Raw genomic sequence first — 23,673 nt, 5'->3', positions numbered from 1 at the left:
TAAAATTATAATAAAAATGGGAAGCAGATTTAGAATAACTAACCTAACTTCTAAATGATGGACTTCAGGTAGGGGCTGTTTTTTCTTTTCCTCTACATACTTGGGAGGGTACCATGCTCAAAACAGATGATCTGTACGTGGATACTAGTGGTAATTCTTGAATGTAACAGCGTTTTTGTTTTTTACTATTCATCTAGGATTCATCATCATTGTACCATCTCTCATCTCTAGCTACACTGAAAACTATTAGCCTTTATTCTTTCTATACCTAATGGTTCACTAAATTTTAATCTATTGACAATAACATATAGGTCATATCCCACTACAATCAATTCTGAGACTATCCCACTTCTCTTACTGTACTAGCACTTTATGTCATTTTGTTGATGGTTTCCTTTGCTGTGCAGAAGCTTTTTAGTTTCATGTAGTCCCACTTGTTGATTTTCGCTTTTGTTGCCTTTGCTCTTGGTGTCAAATCCAAAAAACCACTGCCAAGACACTTACCACCTATGCTTTCTTCTAGGACTTTTATGGTCTCAGGTCTTAAGTTCAAGTTTTTAATACATTTTGAGTTAATCTTTAAAATTTTATTTTTCTATTACAGGTTACATTTAATATTATTTTGTATTAGTTTCAGGTGTACATTAAAATAATTTTCATATGGTATAAGAGAATGTTCCAGTTTTCCCAACATCATTTATTAAGAGATTGGCCCCTCCCCATTGCATATTCTTGGCTCTTTTGTCGTAAATTAATTGAACATATATGTGTGGATTTATTTTTGGCTCTCTGTTCTATCCATTGATCTATGTGTCTGTTTTTATGCCAATACCATAATGTCTTGATTATTACTATAGCTTTGTAATATAATTCGAAATCAGGGGGCATAATACTTTTTAATTTTTTATTTATTTGAGAGAGAGAGAGAGAGAAACATTGACTTGTTATTCCACTTATTTATGCATTCTTGTGTATGTCCTGACCAGGGATTGAACCCGCAACCTTGGCGGGTTGATGGTCTAACCAACTGAGCTATCCAACCAGGGCCATGATGGCTCCAGTTTTGTTCTTTCTCAAGACTGGTTTGGCTATTTGGGTTTTTTGTGGTTCCATACAAATTTTAGCATTGTTTGTCCCATTTCTGTAAAAAATGCCATTGGGATTTTGATATTGTACTGAATCTGAAAATTACTTTGGGTATTATGAACATTTAATAATATTAATTTTACAACCTATGAGCATGAAATCTTTTCATTTATTTATTCTATTTTTCATCAATGTTTTATAGTTTCCAGTGTACAGGTCTTCCACCTTTGTGGTTAAATTTATTCCCAGGTATTTTCTCTTTGTTACAATTATAAATGAGTTTTTTTTTTTTCTTTATCCTCAGTCAAAGATATTTTTCCCCCATTGATTTCAGAGAGAATGGAAGGGAGGAAGGCAGAGGAGGAAGGGAAGGGAATAGGAGAAAGAGAGCGACAGAGAGAAACATCAATTGGCTGCCTATCCAACCAGGTACATTCCCTGACCAGGAATCAAACCCGAGACCTCCTAGTGCATGGGATAAGGCTCTAACCCCCTGAGTCACACCAGCTTGGCATAAATGAGGTTTCCTTAATTTCTCTGATAGTTTGTTATTAGTGCATAGAATGTAAATTTCTGCATATTGATGTTGTTTCTGGCAATTTTACTGAATTCATTTTTAGTTCCAACAGTTTTTGTGTGTGAAGTCATCAGGGTGTTTTCTTTTTATGTTTAACATTTCTTTTTTTAATATGTTTTTATTAATTTTTAGAGAGAGAGCAAGAGAGAGGGAGAGATAGAAATACCAATGAGAGAGAAACATCAGTGTGCTGCTTCCTGCATGTCCTTACTGGGGACAGAGCCTGAAACCCTGGCATGTGCTCTGACCGGGAATCAAACCATGACATCCTTGTTCATGGGTCAACCGCTGAGTTATACCAGCCAGGAGGGGGTAGCTTTTTCATAACTTCCTATAATTCTATGAAAACTGGTCTTAAATTTTCTAGATATATTAGGATTCTTTTGGTAAATTATATTTTTTCTGCAAAATTACACATTATATTTATGTTTTCCATTTGTTTGCCTTCTAAATATATAAAATGGTTTTAAATTACCCTTTAAAAATTTCCTTGGTTTCAATAGTTATTTCCCTCAGATTGCCTCAATAAGATAGTAAGAGCATTCTAACCACTACAATATAACTAAAAACACAAAATAGTATTTATGGATTATCCGGAGCGGGCCAGAGGAACCAAGGTACTTCAAGGGCCATTATGCTTGTGATTCAGCTTCCTCCAAAATGAAACGGAAGTATAATCCTGGGTTCATTACCCAGAAATGCTGAAAATTAACCAATAAAGTCAAAGAAGTTTATAAATGTGAATGGTCACACAAACCCACCCACAGAATAAATCACCTGTACAATAACTAGGAGACTATGTCTGAAAAGTAGAATGGGGGCCACAATAAGGTGAGGTTGTGGCGTATAATCAATTTTCTATAAACCATGTGGAGACTGTCTTTTTTGGGTCATTCATGGAAACTTTCAAATTCCTGGGATGAATTTCTACTGACACTAAACATATTCCTGGGTTTTTTGCCTCCCTTCTGCCTATTCTCAACTGTGAAAACACACATAGGTGCACATACACTTTTGACTTGGTATTGGCTCTAGGAATATAAATAAATATCTTGTAATGGTTACCTTACTGAAGACAAGCAACAAGAAAAATGAAATAAATTCCAAAGTAAAATATAAATTAAGCTTGAGTAACTAGTTTTGCATTATTTACCCCACTGCCATTCTAGTGATAAGAACACTGGACGATGTACTTTACTTACGTTTCTGCCTTTAAACCTTCCAAACCTTCCGGGAAGTAAATGTTATTACCCTATTCTCAGATGTAAACACTGAGGCTTAAAAGGCAAGTCCCTATCTGCCTGCCTTAGCCATCCATGGTTTCCCTTCTCTGGGAATTTCGCACTCTGCCCACCGACGTGAGCTACAGCCAACAGTCATGATTTGGGATTCAGAAACGGCTGCCAAGTGGTAACACTTGGCAGTTGTGTGGTGGCCATTTCCTGCTTTGGGAATAGTCCGTGGAGATGAGGAAAAATGAAGCAGACCAGGGAGAAGCGTAGGGACACAAGGACACTTCAGTTCCTACTAGTTCCTACCTGGAATCTGGCTTCCTCCCTTCCCTGGCTTGCTCTGAAACAACCCCGTATTTTATTATCAATTCCCCCTTCTTGCTCAAATGAGTTCAAACTGGTTTCTGATAAAAGCAACCACAAGAACCATGACTAACGCTCCCCTTCCTTATACGGGTAAGTGGCAGTTTTCAGTAGAAATTCTTGTGATAATTTTAGAGTTAGATCTCAAAACACTTTAGAGCTAGTAAAAGCTGCAGAGACCATCTCCTTCTCTCCCTTTACTTTGCAAATAGATAAACCAAACTCTATTGAGAGGAAATGCCATTCCAAAGGACAGTTAGTTAGCTGGTGGCAAAGTGGGACCTGTTTTCCTTATTGTTTACTCACTTGGTGTCACTCTGGAGATTAAATTGATAACATTAACAATAATGTACCAATGAGACAAATACTGACATTTTTGAATGAGGCAGAAATCCATTCACACCCTGATACAATTACCTAGTCATACCCTCTCAGTTGGTCCCAGGCTTATTAAAAGGATTCCATTTCAGAGGTTGGTGTGATGACATGTAGGAAACCTTTCCTCACAAAATAGTGGCATACATGGTGGTTATGGTTCCAGGTTGGCCCTTGTAAAACTTAACCTAAAACACAACACTCTTTGGGAATTCTGAGGGAAAGCATACTCTCAGTGCATATTAAAAGCTGAAGTGCCAGCCCTGGCCAGGTAGCTCAGTTGGTTAGAGCATCAGCCCAATAAGCCAAGATTGTGGGCTTGATCCCCGGTCAGGGCACATGTAAGAAGCAACCAATGAATGCATAAATAAGTGGAATAACAAATTGATTTCTCTCTCTCTCTCTAATTAATCAATACATTTTTTTAAAAAAAGCTGAAGTGCCAAGAAGTAGCTGGGTGGTCAGACAAGTTACTTAATCCTCTAAGCTCAGCTACTTCTTCTACAAAATAGAATTATTTAGACTCATGGAATTTCTGGTTTGACAAGAATCTTAAGGGTTTACATCTAATATCTAAGATACCTGTTATCATGAAAATTTCAAACATGCTGAAAAGCTGGTATAATAAACACCCATATTTCCACCACCTAGATTCAATAATTGCTTTTTCCCACATTTGCTTTATGTCTTAATTTTTTAACCATTTGAAATTAAGTTGAAAATATCATGACACTTGTAATATTTTAGCATATAGCTTCTATAAATAAGGACATATTCCTATAACAGGTGTTAGTAAACTTCTGTAAAGGGGCAGATAGTGAATGCTTTTGGCTATATGCTGTGTCTGCTGCAACTTTCCACTCTGTAGTTGTCCAGGGAAACATGCATAGACAATATATAAACAAACGGGCACGGTTATATTCCACTAAAACTCTAATTTCCAAAATTGGCATTTGTTCTGCAAACTGTAGGTTACTGACTTATGCTATACAACAACACTGGTATCACAATAAGGTTAACAAAAATTCCCCAATATTCTATAACAATCAGTCCATATTCAAATTTCTGTAGTAGTCCCCAAATGTCTATGTTGTAGTTGTTTTTTAACCAGGATCCAATCAAGATTCACAATCTGCATCTAAGACTTCTTTTGAGGGCCTGATGATTCTATTCCTCTATGCCTCCCTGACAGCTAAGCCCCTGGTGCCTAGGACACCACAGTTAGAAAGGGTTGTATAGCTGGCATCTCTGAAAAGTGGGCTATACATTGGTATACTTAAATCTTCAAACAACTTAAAAGAGGCCAAGGACCACTGTACTCTGTTGAAATTTATGCTTCTGCATGTATAATAGTAATATCTATTAACTGTCTATATACAAATATCAATATCTGCTCTCTATATTGTCAATATACTATACAAAGTCAACTGTGTATCAATAGTAACACTGACTTAATTAAAAAACAATGAATTCATTAATAAAAATTAGAGTAAGCTTATTCAAAGGAGGAATCTAGTACTTACCTAGAAACAGAACAATCAATAGGACTATAATAGAAAGAAAAGCCTTGTTCCAAAAAGTTGCAATTTTACCCCAGACATTAAATGAAAAAATCTTCTGCCATCTGTAAAGCAATACAATTACATTAGGTATAAAAATATCAAAAGAATGTTTTGAAATATTTTCTGAATACTGAATTGACATTTTGGTAATTATTTAGTAAGGAAAAAGAATAACAGAAATTTGTTTTTGTCATATCAGAGCATTATTAATTCATAAGAACATCTCATAAAATAAAGAACTTCTTCCAAATTTAATAATAACCTGACATTTGATTATCTTCTGTCTGGTAGCTTAAATATTGTACAGTGAAAATAACTTAAAGGCAAGACACATGATTAAAATCTCCAAAAGGAATTATTATAGTAAAATGTTATATTGCTGATAGAAGCTACCACTTTGTATCTTTTCCCTAATCAGGGCAATAACTCGGAAATAACAAATATTGGTCCAACAATTAGTGACATTTGAGGAGTGAGGGGTCCAACTCTCTAAACTATTTATTTTTTAAACTATTTTTACAGAGTACAATTTAACACTTACGCCAAGTAAAAGACTTTCCCTACTTTTACCAGGAATTTCAATAATCATTGAAGTATTACATACACATAGCAAAGTGCAAACACTTTAAATATATGGCTTGCTGAATCTATACACACATATATATGTATACACCCATGTAGTTACCACAATCAAGATTTAAACATAGAGGAAATAAAATGGGGTAATAAATAGTCTAGGATGGATGAATTAAAAGGTATAAACAAAGACATCGAGGTTAAGAATGTATGGATTATAAATGACAGAGAGTGACAAAGTAACATCACACAATTGAAAAGGTAACAAACTTTGCACAAGGGCATTTGAAATGAATAACACATTTAATGATTCCAAATACACACACACACACACTAATAAAAGGGTAAAATGCGCATTAGGGCGGACATCTTCCAGACGTCCATCTGGACAAAGCCTCAGCGGCTGCAAGGCCCAGGGCTCAGGCCTCACAGTTGCTGTGGCCGGCAGTGGCAGCAGCAGCGGGGTGATGGGGGCGGCGCCTTCCCCTGATCAGCCCAGTTGCCTACTGCAGAGGGAGGCCAGACTGTGGCTTAGACCCACTCCCCCTGGCCTAAGCCATCAGTCAGACATCCCTTGAGGGCTCCTGGACTGTGAGAGGGGGCTGGCCGGGCTGAGGACCCCCTCCTCAGTGCACGAATTTTCATGCACCAGGCCTCTAGTGTGTGTGTATATACACACACACACACATATAGACACATATCTATATATATAAAATCCTAAGTGACCATTACGACCAGTTGACAGGTGGCTATGATGCACACTGACCACCAGGAGGCAGATGCTCAATGCAGGAGCTGCCCCCTGGTGCTCAGTGCACTCCCACAGCCAACTTCCCGCGGTCCCTCCCCCCTGGCCAGCTGGCCCTGATTGGCCCTGATTGCTGGCCAGGCTGAGGGACCCCACCTGTGCATGAATTCGTGCACCGGGCCTCTAGTGTGTGTATATATATATATATACATATACATATAATATATGTGTGTGTGTGTGTGTGTGTATATAATATACACCTAAGTAAACTTAAAACACAACTTTTAAAAAGTTTTACTTTAAGATTATGACAAATTGTTAATTAATGTGTTTTGAAAACAACTCTAAGTAATAACTTGAAGTTGGTGGGGAGAGGAAGACTGATATAAGTTAAAGTGTTTTTTGTTTTTTTTAAATATATTTTATTGATTTTTTACAGAGAGGAAGGGAGAGTGTTAGTGAGCCAGAAACATCGATGAGAGAGAAACATCGATCAGCTGCCTCCTGCACATCTCCCAATGGGGATGTGCCTGCAACCAAGGCACACGCCCTTGGCCAGAATCGAACCCAGGACCCTCCAGTCTGCAGGCCAACGCTCTATCCACTGAGCCAAACCGGCTAGGGCATAAAGTGTTTTTTTGTTGTGTTTTTTTTCTGTCTCTGTGTTTTCAATTCCAAGGACTATTTAAATTTTACATGATAAAAACTTTATTTTTAGAAAATATAAAGTGGCAATACCTTGATCAAGGTCCAAATGTAAATTCACATTTCAAGGGCCAGTGTTAAAAGGAAACACAAAAAACACCCCTACAGGGAACAACTAGCAGTTTATATTAACATCGAATTCAAGGAACAGTTAATAATAGGTAGCATTTATTGAGTCCTTGCTATACTATGGTTCCAAGCATTTTTACATGTCTTAGCTAATTTTATCACCACAACCACTATATAAGGTGGATACCAGTATTACCTCCATTTTACAAATGGGGAAACTGACTAGGGATGGCAAATCACTTGCCCAAGATCATGGAGTAACTTGCAGAGTTGGGATAGAAACCCAAGCAGTGTGACCTGTGAGTATATGTCTAACTAGTGGGTTATGTGAGAAAAGAGTAGAGAGCCAAATGAAATAAAGACTGAAGCCTGTGAAGATTATGGTGAGCCCTGGCCAGTGTGGCTCAGCTGGTTGGGCATCGTCCCATGCACCAAGCGGTTGCCGGTTTGATTCCTGGTAAAGGCACATACAGGAGGCAGCCAATGATATGTCACTCTCACATCGCTGTTTCTCTCTCTCTCTCCCTCTCCCTCCCTCCCTCTCTAAACCTCAATAAAAATCTTTAAAAAGAGATTATGGTGATACACATATAAAAGATAAAAAGATGGAGAAACGCACAATAAGGACATATTATAAACGACATGTGCACTAATATGCCATATTTTCTCATGTATAAGAGAGTATATTTATGTAATGTGTGCATATATACACAATCTATCAAATAGCTACTTGATCAGGATGGGGAAAAAATTATACTTGGAAGAAAAAGATCCATAATTTACGGTCATTTTGATGGAGAAAAGATAAACTGACAAAAAAATTTTTTTGCAAGTCCTTGCTAGTATCAGCAAAAAAGCTCAACAGGGTGCTATTAAGGATTAGAAACCAAATCAAGCCCGGCCTGCATGACTCAGTGGTTGAGCTTCGACCTATGACCTAGAAGGTCACAGTTCCATTCCCATCAGGGCACATGCCTGGGTTGCAGGCTCGATTCTCCAGGCAGGGCATGCAGGAGGCAGCCGATCAATGATTCTCTTTCATCATTGATGTTTCTCTCTCTCTCCTTTCCTCTCTGAAATCAATAAAATTTTATTAAAAACAGAAAGAAAGAAACCTAATCAAGGTGATGACAGGTAGGTAGGATGGAGTAGAACGAGCACTAGACTGAAAGCTAGATTTTTGTCTGGAATCTTCCATGGATCAGCTAGACCACCTTCCTTACAGATAACTCGGTTGGATACAATTATCCCTAAGGCCTTTTCCTACAGTATGATTCAATCTCTTTTCTTTAGTAAGAAAGAAAAAAGTGATGGTATCACTGGCTAAAACTGAAGTGAGTAGAAAGCCAGGTAGGTAAGAAACAAGTTAAGAGTTGTGAAAGACTACCTGAACCCTGAGCCAAGGTAAAAACTTGCTTACGTCTCTCCCGGTCATGGGATCGTACTAAAAACTCCAGCGGGTCATCTGTAGGATTTCATTTATGCAAGATTTTCTTCTATGCCACAAGTACGAACAAAGGTGTTGTAACATTTTTATTACAAATGTATTTCACCATTCATGCTAGCAAGCTTCTGGATCTAAAACTGAACTCCCAACAGATGGATTATCACAGGGTAAAGGGAGGCAATGCTTCATTTACAATAGTCAGTGCGTAAAGGCCTCTGAAGGTCCTTCCTAAGGAACTAATGCTAACGTATGGCTCAGATACTTTCCATAACCAACACTTTTAAAAATATATATTTTATTGATTTTTTACAGAGAGGAAGGGAGAGGGATAGAGAGAAACATCAATGAGAGAGAAACATCGATCAGCTGCCTCCTGCACACACCCTACTGGGGATGTGCCCGCAACCAAGGTACATGCCCTTGACCAGAATCGAATCTGGGATCCTTCAGTCCACAGGACGACGCTCTATCCACTGAGCCAAACGGGTTAGGGCATAACCAGCACTTTCAACATACATTCATCAATTCTGTGCGTGGGGAAAAGTAGTGAAATTACAACTAAACATTACGGAAACTATTTATTGGTTACATGGGCCGAAACTAAGCATCATGTATCGGCTGTCGTTTCTGCATTGTCACGTGACTGCCCCAGTGAGACACTTTGCACCCATGTGAGTCACCTTTTACGCATCTGCCTTCATTCAGTCCACTCTTCCAATTCAGGGCGATAAAACAAAGTGGAACCTGCTGACAAGACAGGTGGCAAAAGTACGACCTTTATTATATCTGTAATCAACAGAAACCAAAGGACTTGCCCCTCTCCTTTTAGAAGGGAGGTGGGAAAGTTAATTCATTTGTGTGTTTAACAGAAAGTTTCATCTAGTGATGTTTTAATATTGCCATTCTATATTTATAATTTGTTCCTTTACTCTCAACCTGGGGGTCGCGACCCCTTCACAGGGCTCACTTAAGACCATCGGAAAACACATATATAATTACATATTGTTTTTGTCATTAATCACTATGCTTTCATTATGTTCAATTTGTAACAATGAAATTGGGGGTCACCACAACTTGAGGAACTGTATTAAAGGGTCGCGGCATTACGAAGGTCGAGAACCACTGCTTTAGAGTTTATTTAGAAGTACACCTTTTATACAATCAGCACCCAAAACTTTTAAATCTTAAGAAAAAAAATGTTCCCGTATCACACTAAACAGCCTACGGGGGGCTACACACGTATTTATTATTGTAACAAGGGAGAGGTTCCCTACCTCTGGGGAGGAATGAAAGGTAGACAGAAGAGCAAAATGAGTCCTATTTCAGCATAAAGAAAGGTTGCCACTGCCGTCCACTGGAGGGTCATGCTTCCTCTTCACACCTAAATAGAGGATCATCATTTTACTGGCTGTCTTTCCACGTGAAGGGGGTGCCCGGCCCCCAGGGCGCATGCTTGCGCCCAGGGAGTGGACGGTGCCGACCCTCCCGTAATGGAGGCGGCCGGGTTAGCCCAGGAGGGAGGGAGGCGAAGATTCAGGGGCCGGGAGTCGCCTGCCAGGCGGCCGCCGGGCGCCCGGGACGTGTTTTCCCTCCACCTTCCCGGGGACACCTGCCCAACGCCCGCCTCCACCACGGCCCGCGCTGGGCACCCTGCGCTCGGCGAACGCGCCCCGGGCCCTGGGTCGACGGGCCGGAGGCAGGGCCCGCTCCCCAGACCCCACCGCCGCGGCTCCGCGCCCCGCCGGCCTGGCGCCCACGCCGCCTGGAGGACCGCGGCCCCCGGTCCCCGCCCGGCCTTACCCCGCCTGCGGCCGCCGGCTCCGCGCGCTGCCCGTGGGCGCCGACGCGGCCGACGTCAGACGCCGCGCGGGGGAGGGAGGGGCGCGCGCTCCGCCCCGCGCGCAGCTGGACCCGCCGCTGGGCCCGCCCCGTCTGCGCGTCCAGCTCCGGCCCGGGGTGCGGGTGCCCGCGGGGTCCCGGGCGGCGCGGACGCGAGGGTTAGCAATCATTGCTTTCTAATTGGCGATGGAATTAGAGGAATCAGCCTTTCGACCGGTGCTTCGGGCTCCCAAGTGCCGACTTCCAATTTCTAAAACTGTGGTTTGGGTGGCAGGCGTCCTTAATGGAGTTTTCTGATAGCGCTTCCTGGGGCCCCGGGGGAAGGAAGGGGCGCGGAGGGGAGGACTCGACAGGGGGGTGCAAGTTCTGCAAACGCGTTTGAAACGGACTCCTTTTCTATTCAGGCCCTGTTAGGATAGAACCGGTTTCACTGTCTGGAAATAACCTGTAGTTAAATAGAAGGGTCAGGATTGGGTAGCTGAGCAACATTTTGTTCTTCTGAGACTGGGAATAGCACAGTGAAGACCTACTCTGTGTTTTAATGCGCTTGTCCATGGGCTGGGAAGAGGCAATCAACTTGAGGGTGCTTGGAGACTGATAGGAAAGGGAAACAAGGTAGGCATGGGTATTTTCTTCTATGACCATTTCTCAGGGTTACATTATACTTGTATGTTAAAATGTTATGTATTTATGATCATTTTTAAATTTTTCAGTTACAGTTGACATACAATATTGTATTAGTTTCTAGTGTACACCCATAATTAGACATTACATCAGTGATCATACATATAAATCTCAGGAAGTACACTTTGATTTTTCAATTTGAACTTTTAATCTAAGCCCTGAATGCATTCTATACAGAATGTCTTGTTCCTTTTCATTTTACAGAGGTTGGCATTTGTTTTGTCACTTCTCTGCACTTTTTCTTATTAAAAACATACTTCATGTTAACTTACAGATACTATGAGTCATACTTTTAGTATTAAAATAAAAAAATTTATTTAAAAATGTTAAAAACACAATTCCTTTAAAGTACATATTAAAACAACTTAGGAAGTCCAATCACATCCCATAATGGTCCGTAAGGTAATCTAAGACTGCTGATGTGCTTGACAAAGCATTAAATATTTTTTTTTCTTGCCTTGAAGTTATCTTTTCCATCATGTACATTAAATGTTGATGGAAACACATATACGGAGTTCCAAGTTCAAGAGCAAGGTCAACCCAATCCCAGATACATTTCAGGGGGGTTTCCTCATATCCAGCAAACATGGCTGGGTTTGCTAAGAGTCCTCTTGCAACCATCACACCTGCAAATTAAAGCATAGAACATTTATCCACATATTAAGAACTCATAGTTACAAGGTCACACTCAAACAAACCGAGAATATTAAAAAATAAAGTATATTACAAGGTTTCACAATACCCTGATATTAGTCTGTATAATTCAATTATAATACAATTTTTTAAAGTTTCTATAAGTTTAAAGGTAGTTACAGATATTTTTTATTTTATTAAGACTTCTACATTAAGCAATTAATCTTTAGGCTTTCTGTTAAGGGTAAATCCAAATTGTCATAAATTGGGCTTGCTTGAAGTTAAGTTTTATCTGCATTCTCCCACCTAGCAGTAGGTATCACAGGGTTTGGTCTGCCAGTAATTTAAGGGGATAATGAAACTGCATAGAAGGCTGGGGTTCTTTTGGTTCCTTTGACTACTCTTGTGTTCGCTCACTCTCAGTTCTAGTCTAGGTGTTCTATTTTACTGATAGGCTATCTGTAAGATTCTTAACTAGTCTTTCACTGGATATGATGGTGGCAGTAACAAGAATGACTTTATCTCAACTAATCTACTGTTTCTAAGCATCATTTTAATAAATTGCTTAGCTTTAACCAACACAGGAGAAAAATATAGTTCCAATTTAAAGAAAAATAATGAAAACATTAACATTCTCCCACCCCCACTTTTTTTGCTAGTTAAAAGACAAAAATTCAAGTACTTCTTTCTTACCATCTGTCCCAGTAATATGGCACACTTTTTCTGCTTCTTTTAAGCTTCTGATGTCTCCATTAGCAATAACAGGTATAGACATATTTTCCTTAATTATTTTAATGGCTTCATAGTGAACTGGCTGATGTCTTTCTTCAACAGTTCTTCCATGGACTGTAATCCAGGAAACTCCTGTTGCTTCAGCCTTTCGACAAAGATCCACAGTTCTTGCAAGGTCATCATGGATCCTATAATTTCAAAATTATAGCCATCTTTTTATAGCACAAATCAAAGCTAAAATTAATAACTAAATAATATTTCATATAAAACATTATGTAATTTTTCTACATCATATGATCACTATACACCACTAAGGGTTTTTTTTGCTCAGGGATCATTTCCAATTTAAGATTTCAAATGTAGCTATTTCACTATTGGCAACAATAAGATGACAAGTTTTATCTTACCCAGTGCTCCTCCCCTTTGGCTTTCGAAACTGAAAATGTCAGCCAAATACTACAATATGAATTGAAAGATGCTATCCTAATATTTGCTTGTGTATGCCCATTCCTCAAGTGCGAGAATATAATACTCATTTATCTTGAAATATGTTTTTAACCTATCACCAAAAAACTGATTCCTGGTTTATTTTATTTTCATTGTGAAATTTTAGTGCAAATACCATTCCTATTTTCTACTCTTGGTACCAGGATTGTATCTTAGCATTAATTAAGTAGTACATAGAAAAAGTTAAGGGTTTCTTTTTGAGGAAAGTTCTTAAATTTTTTTACAAAATTGATTTCAAAAAAACGGAGAGAGAGATAGAAACATTGATGAGAGAGAAACATCAATCAGCTGCCTCCTGCATGCCCACACCGGGGGATCAAGCCCGAAACCTGAGCATGTCCCTGACCAGGAACTTAACTGGTGACCTCCTGGTGCATGGGATGGTGCTCAACCAACTGAGCCACACTGGCCAGGCTTGGATAAAAGTTTTTAATAATAAAGGGATGTTTTCATTTCTGTTAAACAATACAAAGAGGAAGTTGCTCTGGATTATATATATATATAAAAAATACTGTATATATCCATTTACTAAATATCTTGTTTCAACATTTCTATACACCACCTACAAGTTAAGGATAGAAAGACAACCCTGCAGCCCCAAACAGAAGGAATATTCTTTTATTTCCTAAGTAAAGAACTATCTGTCAACAGATTAAAATATTTTTACCTTATTTTAATAGATATTGAAAATCTGGGATTTTCCACTTGATTTCTTACTTGTCTCACCATATCTTGAACAAGCTCTGGCTTGTTTATTAAGCAAGCTCCATAACCGTCAGCCATTGCCCATCTTTATGAAGCAAACACAACAACAAATAAACTGTAGTTGAAAAAGAAGATACATTTCTAAAGGCACTGTAAGTGCATCTACTATTTCTCTATCGAGCAATCTTGAATGGAATCAGATTTTTACAATTCATAGACCCAACAATTTTAAGTGGACCAATTTAAGATTAGGAAAACAGGTTCCCAGATCAAAAAGTACTTAGGAAATGGTTTTCATTGGCAAGTCAGAAAATTAAATTACTATCCATTCAACCAAAACAGATTTAAGTACTTGTAATTAATTTCAATTATTTCAGATTTTTTAAATTCCAAATTTGATGTTTATTATACATAAGAGGTTTTATTAGTCTTAATAGTAGAGAGATGTTTGGCTTATAGCATTCCAACACCACTAAATAGCTTATTTAACTCTCCTAATGAGCATACAAATATGTCTAATCTGATTTGGATTATGCTGTGTTTAAAACCTTGATTTTATTATTTGGACACATTTTGAATTATTGTCAGATAATCTAGTACAGTGTCAGAAACATAGGGATATTGTCAAATTAAGTACATCCTACAAATACACAGTTATTTAGAACCAACCAAATAATTGTGGTATAGGGGAAAGAAAGGTAATCATAAGAAGGTATTCTTATACAGAAAATTAATTAGGAGAAAATAAGTGGTAAGCTCCCAAATCACAGAACCATAGTTTCTAGAGCACATATGTCTGACATGACAGTAAAAATACATTTTAGAATTTGCTATAAACATCAGTGTCTCATATAGCTACTTATGGATGAGGTTCAAGGCAGATCCATACTTTAAAAAATTCTAGTGGTGAGGTAAGATAAAACAGCTGTCAAGGGTCTATACATTGTTTTAGCCATCAGAAAATAACTCTGCGTGTATGTTCCTAAATAACCTTTCCCTGTTTTTCTCTTCTCAGTTAGAGCCTAAGTGCTTTAACTCTATTTTCTTTACTTTTTAATTATTGGAAAACTAGAAAGATAGTTTACCATGTTCACATAGTTTTTTCTAATCTTTTTGAAAATTCTTCCAACTTCTTTTGAGCTTTACCTCTGAGGGCAACCACAGTTAATGTCTATTCCATCCGCATAAGGACAGACTATACGAGCAGCATCAGATAAAAGTCTTGCATCATTAGCAGCAAACTGAACAATCAGTGGGCAATCACCTGATAAAACAAATAGGTCAACATTAAAATTCACAAAAACACACATACACACACGAGATACCAATATAAAATAACTATTTTTAGCCTAAGAAGTATCTGTCCAAACAAGGGAGCATTAAAATAATTTTAAATATTTTAAATAAAAAGCAATTCACATTTAGTTCAAATTCAAGTGTAAGGTTTGATAAAATGAAAAGTACAATACTGTTGACAAATGAACCCCTTTCCAAAGGTGAGAATTAGTTACTGTATTCCAGAACAATTTTTTTTTTTCATACTGTACAGCCCCCTTCAGTGCTCACAACCCAAGGGTAAGGAGGCTGGGCAATGGTTTGAGGCTGCAACTTCTTCTGGCATGGGTCCACTATGAGAGGCCCACAGACAAGGGCCCCCCATAAATCATGACCATGCATTATTCCAGAACAATTTTATGTTTACCTGTAAATTTTTAACCAATGTGAACATTCTATGTACATTGCTACAATGTTTTTTTTTTTTTAACCTGATGTGTCTGGGAGCTGTACTTAGACTTATTTTCTTTTCAGTGGCATATTCCACTGTATATAGATGAACCACATAGTGTACTTCTAGATAGTTTTTCGTTTGTGGCTATTGCAAACAATGTGATGAGGATACTCTCACATGCTTTTGTGAGTACATTCAGAGGGTAAATTCCTAGGTGTGTAACTTTTGGACAAGCATCTAACATTTGATAGACATTACAAAAACTTCTTTCAAAACAATTTACCAACTGTGGGGACCCTATTCAGATGCTCAAGGTCAATTGGAGTGTGGAGGGCCTATTCAGAGTACACCGGATGTTCAAGGCCATTCTGAGTGTGGGGATCTTAATCAAGTGTTCAAGGCTAAGATGCTATACACAGGTGCAAGAGCAAGGCCACAGTAATCTGTATGTACACTGCACAAGTGTGCCCTTCTATGACCCAAAAGACTGAGGTCACTATTTGGCAAGAAGCCTCTTTTGTCTAAGTAGTATAAAATGTTAATGACCAGCAGGCAGCATGTGGCTGCTCAGATAATGGCTGTAGGTACAGAGGCTGCTGTTGCTGTGTGGGAAAGATGTATTGTTACCTAGCTGGGGCATGGCTACTGTATGGGACTTTGCTTTGAAGAACTGTTTTGTTTAGTGGCTCCTTGTTAGCAATGGCTACTTAACCACTGGCTCCCACAATAAAGACTCTCTTATATACCCACAACTTCTCATGGCTTCTCTGTCATCGAATACCTGGCGTTCAAGGAGGTCCAGCCCCTGGCAGAGGGGCTCGGACCCAACAGTTGGCCTAGTGGAGCAGAATGAAGGAACTGAGTTCCAAAACCAACATAGATACATACCAATATGGATCAAATTCTTGTTTTCTTATAACTTATCCTATGCTGTATATCCAATAGTGTATATTTTTCTTTCTGGGCTTTCCATATTCTTTGTACATTTTTATATGCATAATTTTTCTTTTAGTTATTCCTTTTCAATATTAATTTTTTTATAAAACAATGAAATTAGCTCTAGCCTAAATATAAAATATCATAAACACTTTCCCAATTTTAGTTTGTTTTTTGAGTATATTTGTGCTATTTTCTTACATATAAAAGTTTAAATTTTAATACAGCCAAATACATCAGAACTTTCCTAGGTTTTAAAGGACAATTTTTTTTTTTCATCTTTGGGTTAGTGTTAAAACTCTGGATAGATGTATTTTAATTTTTCTAAAGACTTTTTGAGGACTACCTGTTTGAGATTTACTGGGTGTTTGCCAAAAATGCAGATTTCTGGGTATCACCCTAGTTCCACTAATTTACAGTATTATCCTAGGATCAGAAAATTTGCCTTTTCCTGAGGATGTAAGGTGCTTTCCCCTTTGTAACTCAAAAGAGTTATAGAATTTCAGTTTAACATTTTTTTATGGTTCTAATATATTTCAACACTGCACTAGAAACTGAGGCTATAAATCAGTAAGAAACAGTTCCAGGTCTCAGGGAGCCCACAGTCCAGGAGGAGACACAGGTATTCAAAGAGGAAATTATAACACAGTAGGATTAAGTGCAACATTTAAAGACCGTTCTTCAAAGAAATAATACGAGTGGAGGGTGATTAGGAAAGTACCTTAGCCACAAAATTCCAGAGCTAGATTAAGAAGCATAAACTGTTGTTTGCCAGAGAAATAGGGATATAAGGGATAAGCATGGCTGAGGAGATTCTAGGTAGAGAAGTGTGAGAGAATAGAGCATGGGCCTTAAAATAACTCAGCATTTGTGAGTAATAAAGTCAGTGGGCTCTGGAGAAAAACTAATGGAAGATAAAGAAAGCTGAGGATGTATTCAGAGGCTAGATCATGAAGAATGTTACATATTATTCACAGGTGCTAGAATTTTACTCTTTGGGCCAGTGGTTCTCAATCTTTAGCAAGCTTAGAATCATCTGGAAGGCTTAGAGTTTCTGATTCAGTAGGCCTGGAGTTGAGGCAGCGAATTTTCATTTCTAACAAGTTTCCAGATGCAGCTTGTCTTGCTGGTCTGGGGAATCACACTCTGAGAATCACTGCTTTAGGCAAAAAGAGGTCTAAGAGAAGTGATCAAATTTACATTTTAGAAAGGTCACTTTGGGTTGTTTGGAGGATAGTTTAGATTGGGACAAGAGTGGGGGCAGTGAGATAGGAACCTAATCTAATAGTCTAGGTGAGAGAATGTGGGCCCTAAGGAAGGCTTAGTATTTTGTATACCATCCAGTTTGAAGACACTCAGTAGAAATGTATTTTACAAAGACTTATTAAAAAACATTAAATACTAAAAGATTCAAAAATAAAATCTCTGAATTGGGATTTTTAAGTTTTACCAAGTCACCAAACTCTGAATTTCACATACCTTGGTTTGTGGTAAATTCACTGTCTCTGGCTTTTTCAGATCTGACGAAATCAGCAGCCACTATCATTGGTGTGTAGCACAGATCACAATTGTACTTTCTTACTAGTGTTCTAAAAGCTAACCTGTAAAGGGATAAAACTTTAATTAGACGTTTAGAAATCACCCCAATCATATGTACTTCCAAGTTTCATTTAGTTAACTATTAAATATTTATTAGCGGAAAGGTCTATGTATTAGAAGATGGAGATGTACTTTCCCCTATACTGCCTGCTTAGTATAACTAAAACCCCTGGGTTTTATTTATTTAAAAAAAAGAGAAAATTTCTCAAAGGTGGAGAGAAGAAAACAGGCTAGTGAACTCAGGACTTGAGGAATAACAATGGTGAGTTTCTTGGGTTTTCTCTTTACCTCAAATATCCCAGACTTGGAGTTGAAGAAGCTGGCAACTTGGAAATACCAACATATGCAAACAAAAGAGCCTCAACAAGTCTGCTCTCCCTAGCCAAACAGCCAGGAAAGGGTCAGCCTCGCAAGACAGAAAATTGTACACAATAGCAGCTCAACTCCAGCCAAACACCAAGAACAAACAACTGTGGTTTCCCCTCCACAAAGGTTGAGTGGGGAGCCTAGGTTTCTACCTTTCCAAGGCTGTGACAAGGTTCTTCAACACCCCGCCAAGGTAGTATCAGAAAAGGCCAGGTAGGTAGCTGGGACTTGAATCCTTGCTGGCAAGTAACAAGGTGCCTTCAGTGGTATCAGTGGGGACCTCATGGGGAGTCTGGACTTCCTCCTCCCTCCCCACAGGGAGTAGTATCAGAGCATGCTTAGAGCAGAACCAGGACTTTCCTCACTGCCCAGGAGCTACCAGGTCACCCACTCCATGTGCACCTGGAACTCTCCCCGCTGCTCAGCAGTAATGAGGAGCCCTTTGCCCTCAGAGTGTCAAAGGAGACCAAATGGGGAACCCGGACTTCTACCTCCACCTGATTGTAATGGTGTCAGAAAAACAACAGTTACAACAGAAGGTTCAATACTCAGAATCAATGTAATCTACCATTTAATAGGCTAAAGAAAAAAAAATCATGATATTAATCAGTGCAGAGAAAGCATTTGACAAAGTAATACTCATTCATAAAAAGAATTTTCAGAAAAATAGGAGATCTTTCTCAACTCGATAAACAGCACCCACAAAAAGTCCTACAGCTAACATTATACTAACAGGTAAAAGATAGATTACTTTCCCCCTAGATTAAGAACAAGGCAAAGATGTCTGCTTTCATCATTCTTATTCAACACAGTGCTGAAACTTCTAGTCACTGTAATAAGGCATGATCAAAGGCATATGATAGAAAGGAAGAAAGAAAACTGTTCCTATTTGCAGATGATATAATTGTTTACATAGATAATCCTAGAGAATTTATCAAAAAACCCTTCTAGAACAAAAAGTGAGTTCAAGTTACAGGATATAAGATTAACATGAAATCAATTTTATATCTATATACAAGCAATTAACACATGAACACCAAAATTAAAAGTATAATACTATTTATAATCACTCAAAAAGAGAGAAATAAATGGGTGTAAATCTAACAAGACACATACAGAACTCACATGCTGAAAACTACACAAAGTGATGAAAGAAATCAAATAAGATCTAAATAAATCTTGACATATTGTCTTCATGAGTTGGGTGACTTAGCATAGTAAGGAATTCGATTCTCTCAAAGTTGATATGAATATTTAATGTCATTCTTGTGAAAATTCAGCTAGATATTTTGTATGTATAGACAACATCATCATAAAATTTACTTAGGACAGCAAATGACCTAGAATAGCTAAACAATTTTGAAAAAGAAAAATAAAGTGGAAGACTCAGTCTACCTGATTTCAAGATTTAATATATAGCTAGCTATAGTATGGTATTGTTGGAGGAATAGACACATAGATTAATGGAACAGAACAAAGAATCCAGATAAAGAGCCATACAAATACTCCCAATGAATTTTTGACAAAATGCAAAAGTAATTCAATAGTGGAAAATAGCCTTTTCAATAAATGGTGCTGAAGTCATTAGACATCTACAGTAAAAAACACACAACAAAAAAAACAAACAAACAAAAAACCAACCTTAACCTAAGCCTCACACTTACAAAAAAATAACTCAAAATTGATCATGGACTTAAGTGCAAAACATAAAGCTATAAGACTTTTAGAGAAAAAAATAGGAGAAAATCTGTAGAATCCAGAGCTACATGAAGATTTCTTACACTTCACACCAAAAGCACAATTTACAAAAGAAAGAAACTGATAAATTAGACTTAATTATTAAAAAAATCTTTTGCTCTGCAAAAGACAGTTCATTAAGAGGATGAAAAGATAAGCTGTATACTGGGAGGAGATATTTGCAAACCATAAATCTGATGAGTAGTACCTAGAATACATAGAGAACTCTCAAAACTCAATAGTAAACAAAAACTCAACAACAAAAGAACAAACAACCTGATTCAAAAATGGGCAAAGGACTTGAAAAAAACATTTCTCCAGAGAAAATACACAAATAGCTAAAAGCACATGAAAAGAAGCTCAACATCACTACAGAAATACAAATCAAAACCACAGCGGATACCACTTTATATCCATTAGGATGGCTATAATAACAAACAAATAAATGCCTTGGTTAGTGTGGCTCAATTGGTTGGGTGTCGTCCCATGCACCAGGAGGTTGACGGTTCAATTTCGGGTCAAGGGCACATGCCTTGGTTGGGGGTTTGATCCATGGCAGGGAGCGTGAAGGAGGCAGTGATCCATGGTGCACTCTCACATCGATGTTTCTCTCTCTTCATCCCTCTCTCCCTTCCTTTCACTCTAAAAATCAATAAACTATTCTAAAAAATAAAACAAACAAAAGGCAAACAGAAACAAGTGTTGGTGAGGATGTTGAGAAATCAGAACTCTTGTGCATGGCAGATGGGAATGTATAATGGTATAGGTGCTATGAAAAACAATAAGGAGTTTTCTCAAAAAAATAAAAATGGAATTATCATATGATCCCACAATTCCACTTCTGGGCATATGCCCAAAATAAATGAAAGCAGGTTCTCAAAGAGATATTTACACATCCATGTTGATAGCAGCATTATTCCCAATAGCCTAAGATGGAAGGAATCAAGTGGTCATCAATTAATAAATGAATAAACAAAATGTGATATATATGTACAATGAAATGTCAGTCAGCCTTAAAAAGGAAATTCTGATATACTTAGAGGCCTGGTGCATGAATTCGTGCACCAGTGGGGTCCCTCGGGCTGGCCTGCAGGATCAGGCCAAACCTGGTTCTCTGACATTCCTCCAGGGGTCCCAGATTGCGAGAGGGTGCAGGCGAGGCTGAGGGACCCCACCGGTGCACGATCGGGGCCAGGGAGGGACACGGGAGGTTGGCCAGCTGGGGAGGGACCACACACATATTAGGCAAGTGGTAACACCAGGACTCAAGCCTTGATCATGATTCAAAAGTTAAGTGTTGGAAGATGACATGTGGTGAGGTGGCCTTACTTTTAAAAAGTAAGAGCATAGAAAGGAAATCACCATTTAACAATACTTACTTTGAATATCGAACCATTGGGGCTGAGACTTTTACCAGCTGCCCAGAATGAAACAGTTCTATTGGATCTTTTTTCTTTCTTGACATATTGTGGTTTGTATGCAGTCATTCTTCATGAACACAAATTTGTTTCAAATCTGGGGGAAAAAAACCCACAGTTTAGATAGAGAAAAGGTACTTTTATTAGATGAATTCCTATCATTCTAACAATTTCAATTGCCAAGAACACACATTTTTCATCAGGCCAGTGGGCTTCGAAGTCCTTTTAGCTTCTTTTCACAGTATCAAATAGGATATTACAAAATTCTGCCTCTATTTACAAGTCACTGATAGTTTTAGCACTTTGGGAAATTATGATATTTATGTTCTGTACAGATTATGCTTGTTCATGTCAAACACTAACAGTTTCAAATTCTGTACTTAACTCATAGTAACATTTTCTGTCCAAATTAATAAATAATCAAGATGTTGAAAACTACAAAATCTTTTTTTATGGTATATCAGGTTATACTTTTTCATGTTATTTTTTAGTTTTTGACAATGATAAACCAGGAAATTTGATTGAAATAATTCCATTTATCATCGGTGTATGACGCACTTTTAAAGTTTTATCCAGGAAAGTTAAATGGCATTAATTGAACAACTTTAAGTAGTAGTTAGCATTTCCAAAGATAGACTGGTATGTTTACTATTTATTCTTATTCTCAAATCCTATTCTTTGTACCTGAATCAGAAGGCAAAAGACTCCACCAACTTTTATTATTTTAAAAACTTAAATGTGCTAGTATCTAGTGAAAATTTCAATTATATAAATATATAACTACATAGTAAATCACTTTTATACTGAAAGAGGAACAAATGATTAAATTCAGTAATTCATAGTATTTTATAGTTGATATACCTAAAATTCTATAATTTCATACTGTTAGCTGCTTTTCATATTTCAATATTTGCCCTTAGGAAGTTTGAAACAGATATGGACCAACTTCAGGAAGGTTAACTTGCTCAACATGAAATTTTTTATTTGGCTAATCCTGAAAGTACTGGTGTAACCTAAACATAAACCAATTATTTCAATTTCCTTAGGTAGTATGTACAGTTGGAATATGAAAAACTAGTTTTACTAATCACTGTTCAATTAGCCTGACTTAAAAATTCAGAGTTATTGGCATCTTATCTTTTTTATAATAAAAATTCATTAGAATGACGTAAGCCACGTATATGAAGTATAAGCAACAAAACAGTAGTTCTTTTCACGAGTTAAACCTGTTTCTTCTCTCTTGCATTTCATATCTTGGTTATGCCATCACCATCCACCCCTACTCACTCAAGTCAGAAACCTAGGGTTCCCTCTACTTCTCCATCTCCCCTAAGTGTGTCAACCAAGTGGTACCTTTAATTAAATCTTGAGCACATCTTCATTGTCCCAGTTTCTGTACATACTCATAATCCCCCAGCCTGACAGCCTTTTCTGAATCCCAAATAGAGTTGATCTTATTTACCTACTACACCCATTCCTCTGTTATGTTATTATGTGCAATTTGCAATTACTTTTCTAGAGTATAACACATATCAGTCTCTTCATGAGTTTTTGAAGGCATGAACATGTATTTACTCATTCAACAAATATTAAGTTCCTCCTATATGTTGGAAAGAGATGAAAATACATTTCCTATATCCTTAAAAAACATTTTAGACATACACAATAGCTCCAACACACACACACACACACACACACACAATTTAACCACTGTGGAAATAACTGTCTAGAGAAGTGAGGGGAGTCAACAATGGAGGAAGGAAAGCTTCAGCTGATACTACATGGGAGATGGGGGAGTGTCTAGCTACAGACAACAGTATAAAACCAGATGCTGGAAAATGCTGGATGTTTTCCGTGAACCATTAGTAATTTGGTGTTGTCTGAGTTCTAACTGAACTGAAGAGTGAGAGGGCCTAGACTGGCCTGGGCCTTATATACCCATTAAGATTCTTCTCGAGTTTATAACGCAGGGCAGTGATTTCAACCTTTTTCATCTCATGGCACACATGCTCTAATTACTAAAATTCTGCAGGACACCAAAAAATACA

General features: G+C 37.9%; 2 protein-coding genes and 1 non-coding gene across 4 annotated transcripts in view; all 3 read right to left on the bottom strand.

Annotated features, from left to right (window-relative positions):
• LOC139016513 (B-cell receptor-associated protein 29) overlaps nt 1-10,611 on the bottom strand; it is a 35,838-nt gene extending 25,227 nt beyond the window's left edge. For both annotated transcript variants that reach the window (XM_070424659.1, XM_070424660.1), the window contains exons 1-3: nt 10,541-10,611; nt 10,015-10,121; nt 5,157-5,257 (exon numbers count right to left, since the gene is read on the bottom strand). In XM_070424659.1, coding sequence (XP_070280760.1) covers nt 5,157-5,257; nt 10,015-10,106 — 193 coding nt within the window. In that variant the 5' untranslated portion in view covers nt 10,107-10,121; nt 10,541-10,611. The remainder of the gene's footprint in view (nt 1-5,156; nt 5,258-10,014; nt 10,122-10,540) is intronic.
• A 942-nt stretch (nt 10,612-11,553) lies between these two features.
• Nucleotides 11,554-21,701, bottom strand: DUS4L (dihydrouridine synthase 4 like). Its single transcript, XM_070424658.1, is given in 7 exon segments — nt 11,554-11,889; nt 12,590-12,816; nt 13,803-13,925; nt 14,987-15,104; nt 17,985-18,106; nt 21,587-21,662; nt 21,665-21,701. Coding segments are annotated over 7 exon segments (951 nt in total). The 3' UTR covers nt 11,554-11,641.
• Nucleotides 15,380-15,515, bottom strand: LOC139017101 (small nucleolar RNA SNORA42/SNORA80 family). The gene has a single exon (XR_011472781.1). It is a non-coding gene; the product is annotated as a small nucleolar RNA SNORA42/SNORA80 family (small nucleolar RNA).
• Nucleotides 21,702-23,673: the final 1,972 nt, after the last annotated feature.

The sequence above is a fragment of the Myotis yumanensis genome, unplaced genomic scaffold (genome assembly GCF_028538775.1).
Source record: "Myotis yumanensis isolate MYYU_CA2020_CCGP unplaced genomic scaffold, mMyoYum1.0.hap1 SCAF_9, whole genome shotgun sequence".
NCBI lineage: Eukaryota > Metazoa > Chordata > Mammalia > Chiroptera > Vespertilionidae > Myotis > Myotis yumanensis.
The sequence above is the reverse complement of the archived record's forward strand: the minus strand, read 5'-3'. Positions and strand labels throughout refer to the sequence as shown.